The 14582-nt window shown below is 39.5% G+C and overlaps 1 protein-coding gene across 3 annotated transcripts in view; it reads right to left on the bottom strand.

Moving 5' to 3' along the window:
- Positions 1-14582, bottom strand: part of LOC105475841 (neuropeptide S receptor 1) — a 232641-nt gene that overhangs the window by 17421 nt on the left and 200638 nt on the right. Inside the window, exons 8-9 of one of the 3 annotated variants that reach the window (XM_011731389.2) lie at positions 12773-12953; positions 11048-11870 (exon numbers count right to left, since the gene is read on the bottom strand). In XM_011731389.2, the coding sequence (XP_011729691.2) occupies positions 11780-11870; positions 12773-12953 (272 nt within the window). In that variant the 3' untranslated portion in view covers positions 11048-11779. Of the gene's footprint in view, positions 1-11047; positions 11871-11958; positions 12116-12772; positions 12954-14582 lie in introns of those variants that run through there. The other 2 variants (XM_071095024.1, XM_071095023.1) reach the window with 2 other exon arrangements.

Below are 14582 nucleotides of genomic sequence, written 5' to 3'. Positions count from 1 at the left end.
GAAAACATATTGTCAGAGGGGGAAGTGCTCAAGTTCATGGGGAGGTGGCTCAGAAGCTCATTCTGACAAACATGAGTGCTGTTTGTTGCTCAAACTCAGAACCCTGGCAAATGCCATTGACTTTGAGGTGAATCTTGACTATTCTCTTCCTCAATTCAAGCAATCACCTGTCCCCAGTGGGAGCAGGGCATCAGGTTCTTGCCCCCGCAGAGGCGGGTTTAATCACCAGGTGAACCTGCTGAGGTGTTTGTTGCCTGGAACGAAGCCTCAATCAGCACTGGCTATAGTTATCACTTTCACCAGCTCTGCAAATGGATGCAAACGGTCCCTTAGCTTGCCCGCCTCACCTGCCTCAGCTTTGCATTCAAGAGAACAGTGTTACAGCAATGGCTGTCTATTGGCATAGAAAGGAGCACACTGTTTTTCTTTGAAGAAGTAGTCTTCAGTCTCCAAAGCATGGTCCAGAACTAGGATGGGAGTGGGGAGAGTGGGGAAGGAGGGGCCAACTCTGAGAATCTTGGGGGTCTGTGAGGTCAAAACTCATTTTATAACAGTACTAAAATGTTACTTGCCTTTTTCATTTTTGTTCTGTCATGTGTACAGTGGAATTTTCCAGAGGTTACATGGCATGTTATAATGCAACAGATTAAGTGCAGAGGCAGATTAAAATCTTTTTTTCTAACTTTTTTTTCTAACTACATATTTGTGAGGACTGATTTTTCTTATATATTTCCATCAAAACAGCATAGTGCAACAGATTGAATGCAGAAGATATGAAAATCTGTTTTCTATTAAGTCAAACTTAAAGAGATTTGCATAAAGTTAAAACAATGTCACTTTTCTCACTAAATTTTGTTGAAAATAGTTATTTTCATATAAAAGATATTTATGTTAATATAGTGAGTTTATTCTTTGTAAATGATTTATAAACAAATATTTTTTCAGTTTTAATTTTTAACACGATTGGATTGTAAAATCCATGTAAACATCAATGCATACAATACACATAAGCAATCATAAAGGAATTGTTTGGTCTTTGTGAGGCCAAAATATTTAAGAATGGCTGCTCTAGAGTGCTTTGATAAGGTATCACATCAGCATGTTGGTGTAGCCCTCAAAACACCTCCGCAGAGGTGTCCTTCCTTGTTCTAAGACATCACATCAACACATGGCCATATTTCCCAACTTGGCTCTCATTTGGGCATTTATATGCATGCATAACTACATTAAAGTATATCTTCATGTGAAAAAAATGCATTTAGTATCTATGGAAAGAGGAAGAATTAGAGATGTCTTGAGTTTACCAGCAGATATCTAGATGGTTAGAAGTGACAAAGTTGGACTCTTAGGAGATAACATTTGTGTTCTGGTTGGACCAAGGAAAACCACTTAGATGTAAGCAAAGGAGGCCTACACAGTTCCTGGCCGTGAGGTACTTGAGCTCTGACCCCTGAGATGCTCCTAAGTACGAGCCCATTGAAGAGCTGCACCAGAGCCACCTGGATGAATCACCTCGGTGAGTTGCTATAAATACAGATTTCCATGTTCTACCCAGAACCCAGTAAGTCAGAATCTCTGGGGTTGGGGGTTCAGAAATCTGGATAAAAAATAAATTCCTTGAGTGATTCGTGATGCAGCCAGGTTTGAGAACATTGGATCGGCCTACTTAAAGTCTGTCAGATAATTATGATGATGTTTGATTACACTGTTTGCCCCAAATAGCTCTTCCAGTTGCCTACCGTGGGCCCAAAGTCCCAAGCTTTGGTGATTAGTTCTTTGGGGTTAGGGCAGCAGTATCTCCAGTGTTCCCTATATAGAGGACGAATCCTCTCCTGAGGAATGCTGTGTTCAGCTGTGCTCTGGGGCTAACATCACCGCATAGTGGGGTATCATACACTTGAGATCTCCACCCTGGGGGACAAGGAAGGGCAGAAAGAATGAGGACAAGCAGGAGGAGACTCTTTGGATGAATATTGAAGTGGGAAACCAGAAGCAAACGCTTAAGGATTCCAGGTCCCCTCGGCAGGCAAGAAGAGAACAGAAGATGGATATTGATTTCTTCTGATCTGACTCACAAGGCTCTGTGGAGGAGCCAAGTCGTTTCTGCAGACTTTGAAAAATATTGGCATCAATGTTCCTGCTGTCACTGGATGCTAATGATAGATGATGGCTCTGAACACAGAGAAGGATCTTTCAGCTGTCTCTGCTGTTTTCTGTGTGTAACTGAGACCCAGTTGATCACCTCCATTTCTAGTCTGGCTCCCTTCTCTGCACTGCTTCCAAAATAAACACCCTTGAACCTGCCACCTAGAGCAAAAAAGAGACTCTGCCAGCCCTTCTCTGTACATCTCCCCCCTCTCCCCACAAAGATATTTCAATCTGGATTCTTATAAAAAAGTGATTTCCTGCTTTGCTTTAGAGTTTTATCACTGTTAGGGTTTGGCTCTGTGTCCCCACCCAAATCTCATCTTGTAGCTCCCATAATTCCCACTTGTTGTGGAAGGGACCCAGTGGGAGATGACTGAATCACAGGGAGGGGTCATTCCTGTGGTGTTCTCGTGATAGTGAATGAGTCTCACGAGATCTGATGGTTTTAAAAATGGGAGTTTCTCTGCACAAGCTTGTTCTTTGCCTGCTGCCATCCACGTAAGATGTGACTTGCTCCTCCTTGCCATCTGCCATGATTGTGAAGCCTCCCCAGCCATGTGGAACTGTAAGTCCAATAAACCTCTTTCTTTTGTAAATTGCCTAGTCTTGGGTATGTCTTTATCAGAGTGTGAAAAACAGACTAATACAATTACCTATGTGTGCACTGCCAAATATGATCATTTAATTTTGGCTAGTTTTGAATTTCATGTAAATGAGATCATATGGTATCTTTGGTGTCTCTGTCTTTGACCTTTATATTATGTTTTTAAAGGCTTTTTTATGTTACTGCAAGTATATGCAGTTTCTTCATTTTTTTTGTGCTGTAAAGTATTTCATTGTGTGAAATATACCATAATTTATTTATCTATTCTACTGCTAATGGGCATTTGTTTTGCCTCCAATTTGAGGCTCTTGTAATTAGTGCTATTATGAATATTTTTTCATATCTATTATGGTGCACATAATTCACAGTTCTGAAGTGTGTGTACTCAGTGTGGAATTTCAAAGTCATGGGAAACACAAATCCTTAGTTTTACTAGTTTAAGGCATGTCATTTTCCAGAGTAGTTGTACTAATTATTCTCCAGTCCACATCAGATAAGCATTTCTGATGCCCTACATCCTCATCAACATTTGATATTGTCAAAGGTTTTAAGTTATGCCAATATGCATGCTCATATATCATTGTGATTTAATTTACTTTTCCTTGCTTTTTAATGAGATTAAGCACCTTTTCATATGTTTGTTGTCCATATTTGAATAACCTCTTTTCTGAAGTTAATTCTTGCTTACTTTTCTATGTCTTCTATTGTCTTTTAAAATCTTTTTCTTACTGATTTGCAGTAGTTTTTATGCATCACAAATACTAGATGTTGGTCAGTTATATATTTTGCAAATGTCATTTTCCATTCTATTGCTTGTCTTTTCACATTTTTCATATTCTTTGATGAACAGAAATTTCTAGTTTTAGGTAATTAAATATATCAACATTTTCCTTTGTGAGTACAGTGTTTTGTGTTCTGTTTAAGAGCTCTTTCCCTCCCCTGAAATCTTTAAGGCTATTCCCTCATATTATTTTTTCAATGTTGTATTGTCTTGTGAATTTAGATCTATAATCCACCTGGAACCAATTTTACATGTAATCCAGTAGGTTTTCATTTAAATTTTCTCCCACATAAATGTCTAGTTTTTTATATAATTGAAAAGAACACCCTTTCCTTACTGCTTTGCAATGTTACCTCTGAAACAAATCAAGTTTACCTATATGTGGGCATCTTTCCCTGAACTCCTTTTCTATTCCATTTGCTAAGTTGTCTACTTTAGCGCCCATACCACAGCTTTCATTATTATTCTTTCATGGTAAGTTTGATATGTGGTCAGTTAGGCTGTCCCATTTTTTTCCTTTTGAGTCAACAGTGTCGTGACTATTCTTGGCCCTTTGCATTTCTGTATAAATTTTAGAGACAGCTTATCAAGTTTGACCAAATTCCTCTTGGGGCTTTGGCATTCTACTGAATCTTCAGAGATCAATTTGAAAATTGATCATCTTAGGATATTAAGTTTCCAAACAATAGTCATGAAATAGTTCTGCATTTCATTAGTTTTTAGAATATATCTCAATAGTATAATGATTTCTCCATAGAGATTTACATACCTTTTATAAATTTACTCCTACAAATTTCATTTTTTAATGCTATTGTAAATAACGAATGCAGGAGCTCATGGAACTTTACCCTAAAATATGGCTTCATGGTATTGTAATGAGTATTTTGAATTAAAGTCCCTTAGAGATCAGCAGATGCTAAAAGAGATTTCCCTCCCCCCCCCCCCCATCTACATAAAGACTGGTTCTTTTACCAGGGAAACTGTTCTCTTACCAGGGAGAACAATTGTTTCTCCTCTCCCTCCTCTTGCCTCTCAATCCTGAAGTTTCCTTATCTGCCTAATTCTAGACTTACCAAAGAAGAAAACAGTGACTTCTGGTCCCTTTCCTGAGTTTTCATTAACTGAACCATATCACAAGAAGGAAGACTGAAGTCTATGAACAAACCTGGACAGTCTTTTATCACAAGCAAAAGTCTGCTCTGTGAGTCCAACAGACTCTGTCCTGGACCATTGTTTTCTTCAAGCCCAGCAAACTCCTAAAAATCATTTATTATTCCCCTGAAATCATCCACACTTCCCCATCTCTCTTTCCCCTAAGAAGAAGGCTCTACAAGCATCTGTACCCATTGAAGTATTGGTCAATTACTCTGATTTTCCCTGAGTGCATAGGATTAATTAATTTATATGCTTTTCATCTTATTTATCTGCATTTTTATGACTTGATTTTGCAGTGAAGCCTCCAAGGGCAAAAAGGAAGCTTTCCCTTCATTGCTACAAAACTTTAAAAATTAAATTTTTTATTTATTGCTGCCATGTGGAAATATTGATTTTTTGTATCCTGCAGCCTTATTAAGCTTTTTGATTTATTCAAATAATTTATCTGTATATTATTTTGGATATTCAGCTATATATTTATATCTATAATGTCAGTTTTTATTATTCATTTGGAATCCATATACCTTTTATCTTGTTTTTTTTTTTTCTTGTTTTACTGCATTGGCTAGGATCTCTTACAATGTTGAATAGAAGTGATGATGCTGGCATTCTTTACTCATTCTTTATTTCAAAAGGAACATCTTCAAAGCTTCACCATTAAGTATAGGTTTCCTGTAGCTTTCTTGCAGATAAACTTGAAGGTTTAAGAAATTCTCTTCTATCCCAAGTTTGTGAAAATCTTTTATCATAATTGGAGGTCAAAAAAATTTATCAAACTTTTTTTCTGCGTCCATTGAGTTAATAAATTGTTTTATCCTGTAATCTATTAATGTAATGAGTTGAGTGATTTTCTAATGGTAAGCCAACAGGGAATGAAACCAGTTTTGTCATATATGTTAGCCTTGTTATGTTTTGTTGCACTTGATTGGTAATTTTTGTTTTTGGAATTTTTGCATGTATTTCCATGGCAAAATTGACTTGCAATTTTTTTCTTGTAATGCCTTTGTAGTGTTTGGTATTGAGGTTTCTTTAGCCTCATAAATAATCTGAAAAGTCACACTTTTTCTATTTTACTGAAGACTATAAAATTGGTGTTGCTTTGTCCTTAAATTTTGGTAGAGCTCACCAATGAAGACATTCTCTTTATTTAGCAGTTATGCTACTATTCTGATTTTGTTTCTTCTTGGGTCAATTACATGTTTTCCCATTTATGTATATTTTCAATTTGTTTTGACATAAACTTGATTGTAATATCCTTTTATTATCTTTTGATTGACTCCAGGATCTATAGTGATATCCTTTAAAAAATAATGTTTATTTGTGCCTTCTCTCTTTTTCTTGGATCAGTCTCACCAGAGGTTTATTAATTTAATTTTTTTCAAGAACAAAATTTGATCTTTGTTGAGGCTTTTTATTATGTTTGTTTCTAACTTCATTAATTTTACTCCTATTCTTATTATTTTATTCTTTCTACTTCCCTTGAGTTTAATTTGGTAAGTTTTTCTAACTTCATAAGATAGATAATTTGTTTATTGATTTTTAATCCTTCTCTTTTTTCTTTAAGTATTGTTTTACTTGTATCCCATACATTTAATACATAATACTTTCATTAGCATTCAGTACAATTGTTTTCTAGTTTTCATAAACTTTCCTCTTTGGCAATAAGTTATTCAGAAGTGTATTTCCTCATTTCCAAACCTATCAGAATTTTCTAGTTAACCTCTTACTCTTGAGTTCTAGCATAATTACAGCGTGATCAGAAAAACCAGACTATATGAATTCAATCTCATGGAAATGTTGAAGCTTGTTTTATGACCTGGCGTGTGGTCAACTTTGGTAACTGCTTCATGTGTGTTTGAAAAAAATGTCTATTCAGGGGTGGTATAGCAAAGTACTCTACCTGTGTTATTCATGTTGTTCAAATTATTCAGATCATTCCTGATTTTTGTCTGCTTTAATTACCGGCATTAAGTGTGATAAAATTCCCTATTATGGTTGTGAATTTTTCTATTTATTTTATAGTTCTGACAACTTTTAGAAGTGTATATTTTGAGGCCATGTTTTTAAATGCATGGAAATTTAGAATTATTACTTCATCTTATTAAACTAAAATGTTTATCGTTAAGAAGTGTCCCTGTTTAATTCTACCAATTCTTTTTTGCCTTAAAGTGCATTTAATCTTTATTAATATAGCCTTACCAGCTTTCTTTTAGCTACAGTTTCCATGGAATACCTGGATCCATTCTTTGATTTTCAAACTTTCTGTATCCCTGTGTTTTAGGCATGCCTTTTGTAAACAACAGACAGTTATTTAGTTTTTTAAAAATCAGTCTGACAGTCTTTGATAATTAACTGGGGCATTTAATCTCTTTGCACTTACAATTACTAGTAAGTTTGGGTAAAAAAAATCCACCATCTTCCTATGTGTTTTCTGTTTATCCCAGCTGTTTTATGTCCCTGTTTCTCTCTTTTCTTGCTTTCTTTCAAATTATTTGAGTAACTTGTCACTCAGCTTTCCTTCTTCTTTAGTCTGAAAGATATTTATTTTTGCATTTCTATTATTTTAGTGATGACCCTGAAATTGTAACATGCATTCTTGGCGCATCAATGACTAATCTTAATCCACATTTTGCATGCAAGATAATTTAAGGAACTTGAAACTATTTAACTATGTTTAGTTGCCTCTTGATTTCTATGCTATGCTGTTGTTGTGTGTAAGAAATTTTTTTTTTTTTTTTTTTTTTTTTTCCGGCAGAGTTTCCCTCTGGTTGCCCAGGCCAGAGTGCAATGGTGAGATCTTGGCTCACTGCAACCTCCTCCTCCTGGGTTTAAGTGATTCTCCTGCCTCAGCCTCCCAAGTAGCTGAGATTATAGGCGGCCCGCCACCAGACCCAGCTAATTTTTGTTTTTTTTTAAGTAGAGATGGGGTTTCACCATGTTGGCCAGGCTGATCTCGAACTCCTGACCTTAGGTGATCCGCCCTCCTCGGCCTCCCAAGTGCTGGGATTACAGGCGTGAGCCACCATGCCCAGCTCTGTAAAAATATTAATATTGAGTCACCTCCTTGGAACAGCTTTGGAGTCTCTGAGCAATCTGAAAACCATTAGACTGGATGATACAAGACTCTATCCACTTGAACATTCTGTAAGCCTGAAATTGCACTTTTAAAATGTTAACTGGACCAGCCTGTTGCGGATGATGTATTCTTAAAATGCAATTGCAGAGAAATGAGGCATGAGTTTTTCATGTTTCCAAAAACACAGAGATTGGCACCTAAACAGTTACAACGGTCTCCCTTCAATTAAATGCAATTGGAAAGCTTCAGGGAACACTAGTCGATCTGCATATAAGATGAGGTATGTTCAAATGATGATGAAAAAATTGGAGTTGCCAGCAGGTCTGTAGCTCACCTAAGATAATTCTAGAAGAGCAGAGTCAATTTATTTCCTGCTAAAGACATTTTTGTTTTCCTTTTTTCTCTCAGACTCAGGCTTGTGGCCTTTTCTGACTGACACTGTGAATGCAGTTGGAAGAGGCAAGGTCATTTCTATATATGAGTATACAGAATTTTCTAAATGAAGCTAGGAAGTTTAAGCTGTGTGTTGGGCTCATTTAAAAGGGACACTTTTTTTTCTCCTGATTATCCACAAATGAAAGTCATTAAAAAGGTGTTATCATTTTCTGGGGAAAAAGGTGGGAGATGTTCCTTAGTGAAAGTAAACTTCAACTAAATTATGTTCCACATGCACCCTGCAAGTAGAGAAGTTTTTACCATTCATGTTTAATTCAGTTCAGTAAAGTGGAGACACTTATTTTCTATAGTATGGCTGAATATAGTAAGCACACCTACTCTGGCTCTCCTAAATTTTCTCCTGTCCCTGATGCCATGCAATAATGTAACCATAGACTTTTCCACATCTTGGTGCAGGAAGTAAGCACCTTTATTTTAGGTATCATCCTGCTGGCTTCTCTGATTCCACATGGGCATCAAAGGCTACAAACAGTAACGTCACAGCACTAAGCTTCTAATTTTCTCCAAGAGCTCAAACTGCATTTCTCAGTTGGGAAATGATATTTCTCTGCATTCATAGTGATAGATAGGGAAGTCACACCTCTAAAGGGCAAATGACTCAGCATTAAGTCACTGAGTCATTGGTCCCCTGGGGAAAGAATTCTAGAAGCTCTCACTGTCTGGACACAATCTCAGAGCCTGTGTCTGGGAAGAACCACCAAGATCCTCTGCTCCAGCCTGATTTTGTCCCCATCTTGCAGATGAGACCGTTGATGCCCAGAGGTGTGAAATGATTTGTTCAAGGTCACAAGACTATTAATTACCAGTACTTTCCTTCTTTTTCCTTTTTCTTTCTTTTTTTTGATGGAGTCTCGTTCTGTCACCCAGGTTGGAGTGCAGTGGCATGATCTGGGCTCACTGCAAGCTCTGCCTCCTGGGTTCACGCCATTCTCCTGCCTCAGCCTCCCAAGTAGCTGGGACTACAGGCGCCACCATGCCTGGCTAATTTTTTTTTTTGTATTTTTAATAGAGACAGGGTTTCACCCTGTGTTAGCCAAGACGGTCTCCATCTCCTGACCTCGTAATTTGCCTACCACAGCCTCCCAAAGTGCTGGGATTACACGCGTGAGCCACCGCACCCGGCCAGTTACCAGTTACATCATGTTTCCCCAAGCTCAGCAAATACATCTGGAAATGACAATTCCAGAATCCATACCAATATAAAGCAAGTTTCATTTAAATGGTAGATTATCCTGCAGCAACCTGTACGCTTATCTTACTGATCTCCAGTCTTCTCAGGAAATGAGAGAGACAGCATCACAACAACTACAAAATCATGTTCACAGTTTCTACAGATCACAACGCCCCTCACTCCACTCTCTCCTTCACTTTGAGACCTTACCAATGGATGAGGTAGGCATGTAATGTATTTTGCAGACCAGACTTGACAAAGATTGAAAGCTTCTGTCAAGAGAACCTGGTCCTCCTGTTTTGCCATGTAGGACATCTGCCAGATTTTGCTCTGTTAATTGGCTGCTGTGCAGGCAGCTATTTTAGCAACAGTTCCGTGGGTCTTCTGTGGCACATCTTGATTTAAAGTGAAATGTTGAAAAGCATTTCTCAGCTGCTCAAAGCTTCCACGGTTGCTCAAGTTTAGCTGATTGGACAGAGAGGGAGACAGCCTTCAAAACTGTTGTGTAGAAATAAAACTATTCAGGCTCCTCAAATTCAGAGAACAAATCTCAGAGAGATAGTGAGTGAGGAGTCTGACTTCCTCCTAAAGAGGTACTTTCCTTAAGGTCAGATCGAATTGAAAAGAGAGTTTATGGAAACAAAAAAAAAAAAAAGCCCATATGACCTTAAAGACTCAGACTTGGAGTTGACACCATAATGAGGAATGGAGTGCTATTAAAATATACTGAACAATTTAATGACTCCACTAGCAGTATGCCAAAAAAAAAAAAAAAAAAAAAAAAAAACGATTTAAGCTCTGAATAATTCTGGGAAGGAGGATTTTGCCAAGGAGATTTTAATGTCAAGAATATATGTGAAGCTAAAATAAGGTGCTCACGTGCATCCCAGAGCCGTGGGTGGGATGTATATATGATCAAATGAAATTATTTCACTTCCACTTGTGGAAAAATCTGATAGGAGAAATTGACTAGAAAACATTTAGTCATATTTCACTTGGATTATGCTCATAAGTACCAAACTCCAGACCTGTCAAAATAAGTCCCACTAGCACTTCCCGGCCGAGGTGCTAGACAAAGGCTGCGACAGGCAAAAACGATAAAGAGCTTAGAGAAACATTAAGCCTGGAAAAGCCACAGGAACCTAGCTCCTAACCAAAGAGAGGGTTCAGGGATTTAAAAACAGGAAGACTTGTCCTTGAGGTGTGAGGAATGGAGCCCAGAGTGGCCCAAGTGTTAAATACAGAGTGAGAGGTCTTAGAAAACCTCAAGGGCACGGTGGCTTATGCCTGTAATTCCAACACTTTGGGAGGCTGAGGCGGGCAGATCACAAGGTCAGGAGATTAAGACCATCCTGGCTAACATGGTGAAAACCCATCTCTACTGAAAATACAAAAAATTAGCCAGGTGTGGTGGTGGGCGCCTATGGTCCCAGTTACTTGGGAGGCTGAGGCAGGGGAATGGGGTGAACACGGGAGGTGGAGTTTGCAGTGAGCCGAGATCGTGCTACTGTATTGCAGCGTGGGTGACAGAGCAAGACTCCATAAAAAAAAAAGAAAGAAAAGAAAGAAAGAAAGAAAGAAAAGAAAGAAAGAAAGAAAGAAAGAAAGAAAGAAAGAAAGAAAGAAAGAAAGAAAGAAAGAAAGAAGCCTCAAGGACATGTGTGTTCTAGGGACCAGCTCTCAGAGGCTGGAAGTCAGGGGCCCATGGCTTTTGAGCACAACTTATTTTCTATCAGAAGCAGTATCCCTTCATTTCACCTTGTTCTGGAGGGCCAACAGTATTCCCTTACCACAAATCATTTGTTGATGGAATAGGAGATGTACTTGGCTGCTGCCAGCACACCCATCTGCAAACTGAGGCTATCTGCAGAAGAGGTGCAAAGCGCCAATGCCTGGAAATGAATTTGTTGGCATTTCAAGGACAAACACTTTCTTGGCTACAAGCACTGAACCTCCAATCCAAAACTGGGGAAAAAGTCTAGGCTTAATTAAGTCTTTTATTTTCTTCTTTGTAATGAGAATATTCATGTATAACCCAGCTACCTTTGTCCCGTCTGCTTGCCTGTCTACTCACTGGCTCCAAGCCAGGACCTTGGGCCACTGATGCCTGTGTTCACTGGGTTCAGGTGCTGGCCAGTGGGAAGGAGGGCTGGGAATGGTCGGGAAGGAAGGTGTTTCCTTCCTGGCTGGCATGAGTAACTGGGGAGTTCGTGTTGGCCAATACTTAATGCAGTGCATGCACTCATTAGAACATTTGTCTTGTGCATCTCCCAGGTGATGACGAGGGTGGGATGAAGTTGGCTCGAGTTTTATGCACATGCCCAAGCAGGTGACAGGGACCTGGGAGAGTTGATGGTGCTCAGCCTAGCACTGGCACTGTCCTAGGGTCTAGATGAATTCTGGCTTGGACAGAATCTGCATCTCATGCCTCTCGGTTCTCTCTCGGAACGTCATTCTGGAATCCTGTGATCTTCGCTCCCTGGAGAAAGTCAAAATAAAGCAGGGAGGGAAATAATTTGACCTAATGAAAAGGGAAGTAGACATGTTAAGATACAATAGTTATAAAAACTGTATTAAAGATCAGACAACTGTGCCAGGCACTTTACATGTAATACCCTGACCTTCCTTCTCCATGACTCACAGCTCTCCTTCTCACTGGTCAGCACCAGAGCCCAGAGGACAGAGACATCACAGGCCAATAGGTAGACGCTGCTATTAGCCCCGTTTTACAGATGAAGAAGCTGAGGTTTATAGACATTAAATAACTTGCCCAAGGTCACACATCGCTACGAATAAGCAATGGCAAGATATAAACTTCACCGACTGGCATTAAGCCCAAGACTTAAATTGTTCTCCTCTTGTATCTCCTATGGAATTCTCCACCTACCCTCTGTGGCTTATGCAGGAAAACAACTGAAAAACAGCAGAAAAACAGAAGAATCACAATAACTGTGGGAGGGATTTAATTTCAGCTCTGCTAATTATTCATATAACCTCAATGATGTCATTAACCATGTAAGACTCACTTTGTTTACCTCTAAAATGGTAATAAGGCTCCATGTCCTGTTATTGCCATATAACTGTATTGAAGCAATTCATGTGAAGATGCTTTGAACAAAAGCAAGCAAGGTCTTCTAGATGTGTCATGATTAAGGTGTTTTCTATACGAGGTGTTGTGGTATAGGAAAAAGCACATCAGCTGTGGCCTGGGCCAGGGTTTGAATCAGCCACGTTAGTGGAATCTTTCTGACTCTCAAGCCTCTCATCTATAAAAGGGGGATTCTGTAACCTGCTGGAGAGTGTAGACGTGAGAAACCCACGTGTTGGAATCCCAGTGCAATGACCATCAGTGTATCTGACCCATGCAGGAGCTCCCCTTACCCGCAGGGGAAAGAGATGGAGCTGCTGAAGACACAGTAGATGAGGGGGTTGATGGCACTATTCAATGCTGGCAGGTTCTGAATGATCACAGAGGCATAGAAACGCTCCTGGGTGTCTGGAAGGAGGTTGAAATTGTCCAAAATGTCAAAGAGGAAGTATGGACTCCAACAGCAGATGAAGGCTGGGGGAGAAGAGAGAGCCATTAGCACCACAGCAGGTAACAGTTGTGGGGTCTCTTTTGGTTGGTCCTGACTGGACTTTTACCTGGGAGGTTCTTTGGGACCTGGAATTTCTCAGAAATATTGGGGTTGGATGCTGTTTAGAGCATTGATGTCACATTCACTTAAACACATACACACATACATATGGACACATCTTACAGACATGTTCCTAAAACTGAGCAAAGGTCGTAGAGCTTCTCTGTCCGTAAAGAAGGGTCAAATTTCTACTGCTGTGGATTCCTTATAGAAACCCCAGGAACAAGTGACTATGGCCATACCATCTCATCCAACACAGGGATCAGGAAAAAATAGCAAAATACTTTGAAGACTCTCTAGGCAAAGACAGAACAGGAAGCATTTTGACCACATAGTGACTACTGATTTTAGGTTATGTCAGGGAGAAGGGGTGATCACAATATTTTCTAAGCACACACCAGTTTAATGACAGTGTTCTCAACTTTCTCTTTCACCTCTAAGTTGGCCTCTCCAGAAAACACCCACACTTCTCTAAATCCATTGGCATGTATGAGACCCCAATTTTGGCTCCAAATTCTCAAAAGAAATGGATGAAAGGTGGGGATTCAGAGTGTGATGGCTAGTTTTGAGACTACTTGACTGGGCTGCGGAGTGCTCAGATGTTTGGTTAAACACTATTCTGGATATGTATGAAGACGTTTCTGGATGAGTGTAACATTTGAACTGGTAGAGTAAGAAAAGCAGATTGCCCTCCCCTGTTCATGGGCCGTGTCCAATCTGTTGAAGGCTTTAGTCATAGAAAAAGGTTGAGTAAAAGAAGATTCACTCTGTTTGCCTGTCTTCAAGCTAGGAAATTGGTCTTCTGCCTTCACACTTGGAATCAAACTGAAATGTACACCATCCACTCTCCTGATTTTCAGACCTTTGGACTCAGCCTTGGACTGGCACCTACACCGTTGGTTTTCCTGGGTCTCCAGCTTCCAACTGCGCAGCTTGGGAATTCTCAGCCTCAGTAATTACCTGGGCCAATCCCTTCTAATAAACCTCTCTCTCTCATTATCCTCTGGAGAGCACAGACTACGACACAGAGCTAAACATTCATGAGTTGACTGGAAATACATACATCTCTCATCTTCTTGCCATAACTTCTCCACTCTCCTTCTCCCACTTTCTCATCCATAGATTTTTTTCTCAGAGTAGAAGTTTGGCTTCCTTGGCTGTCTGCATGCAGGGACAAGCTTTCCGCCATAACTCTAATGCAGATTCTGTAACTTGTTGGGGAATTTTAGAATGATAAACTGACTCATGGTTCCCCTCTCGATCCCAGACCTTGGCAATGTATTAAAGTGGAGCAATTCAAACACAAAACCCACTAAGTGTTCTGGATCCTGGTTAATTAACCCAAACACTGGCCCTGAACAGTATCTAGGGCACTAAGCAGGGCAAATGGCCTTGTGAGCTTGTGTGTCTGCATGTGTGTATATGTGGGGTTGGAGGATTCTGGTTGTCACAGGGATACCAGTTCTCTGGCATGGTACAGGCAGCCCAGCCAGTGAAGATTTGTATCTACTTTGAATACCCATTCATGTAGAAGAGAAACTTCTGTATAGTTA

Source organism: Macaca nemestrina, chromosome 4 (assembly GCF_043159975.1).
Source record: "Macaca nemestrina isolate mMacNem1 chromosome 4, mMacNem.hap1, whole genome shotgun sequence".
Taxonomy (NCBI): domain Eukaryota; kingdom Metazoa; phylum Chordata; class Mammalia; order Primates; family Cercopithecidae; genus Macaca; species Macaca nemestrina.
This window is presented reverse-complemented; position numbering and strand designations above follow the sequence as displayed.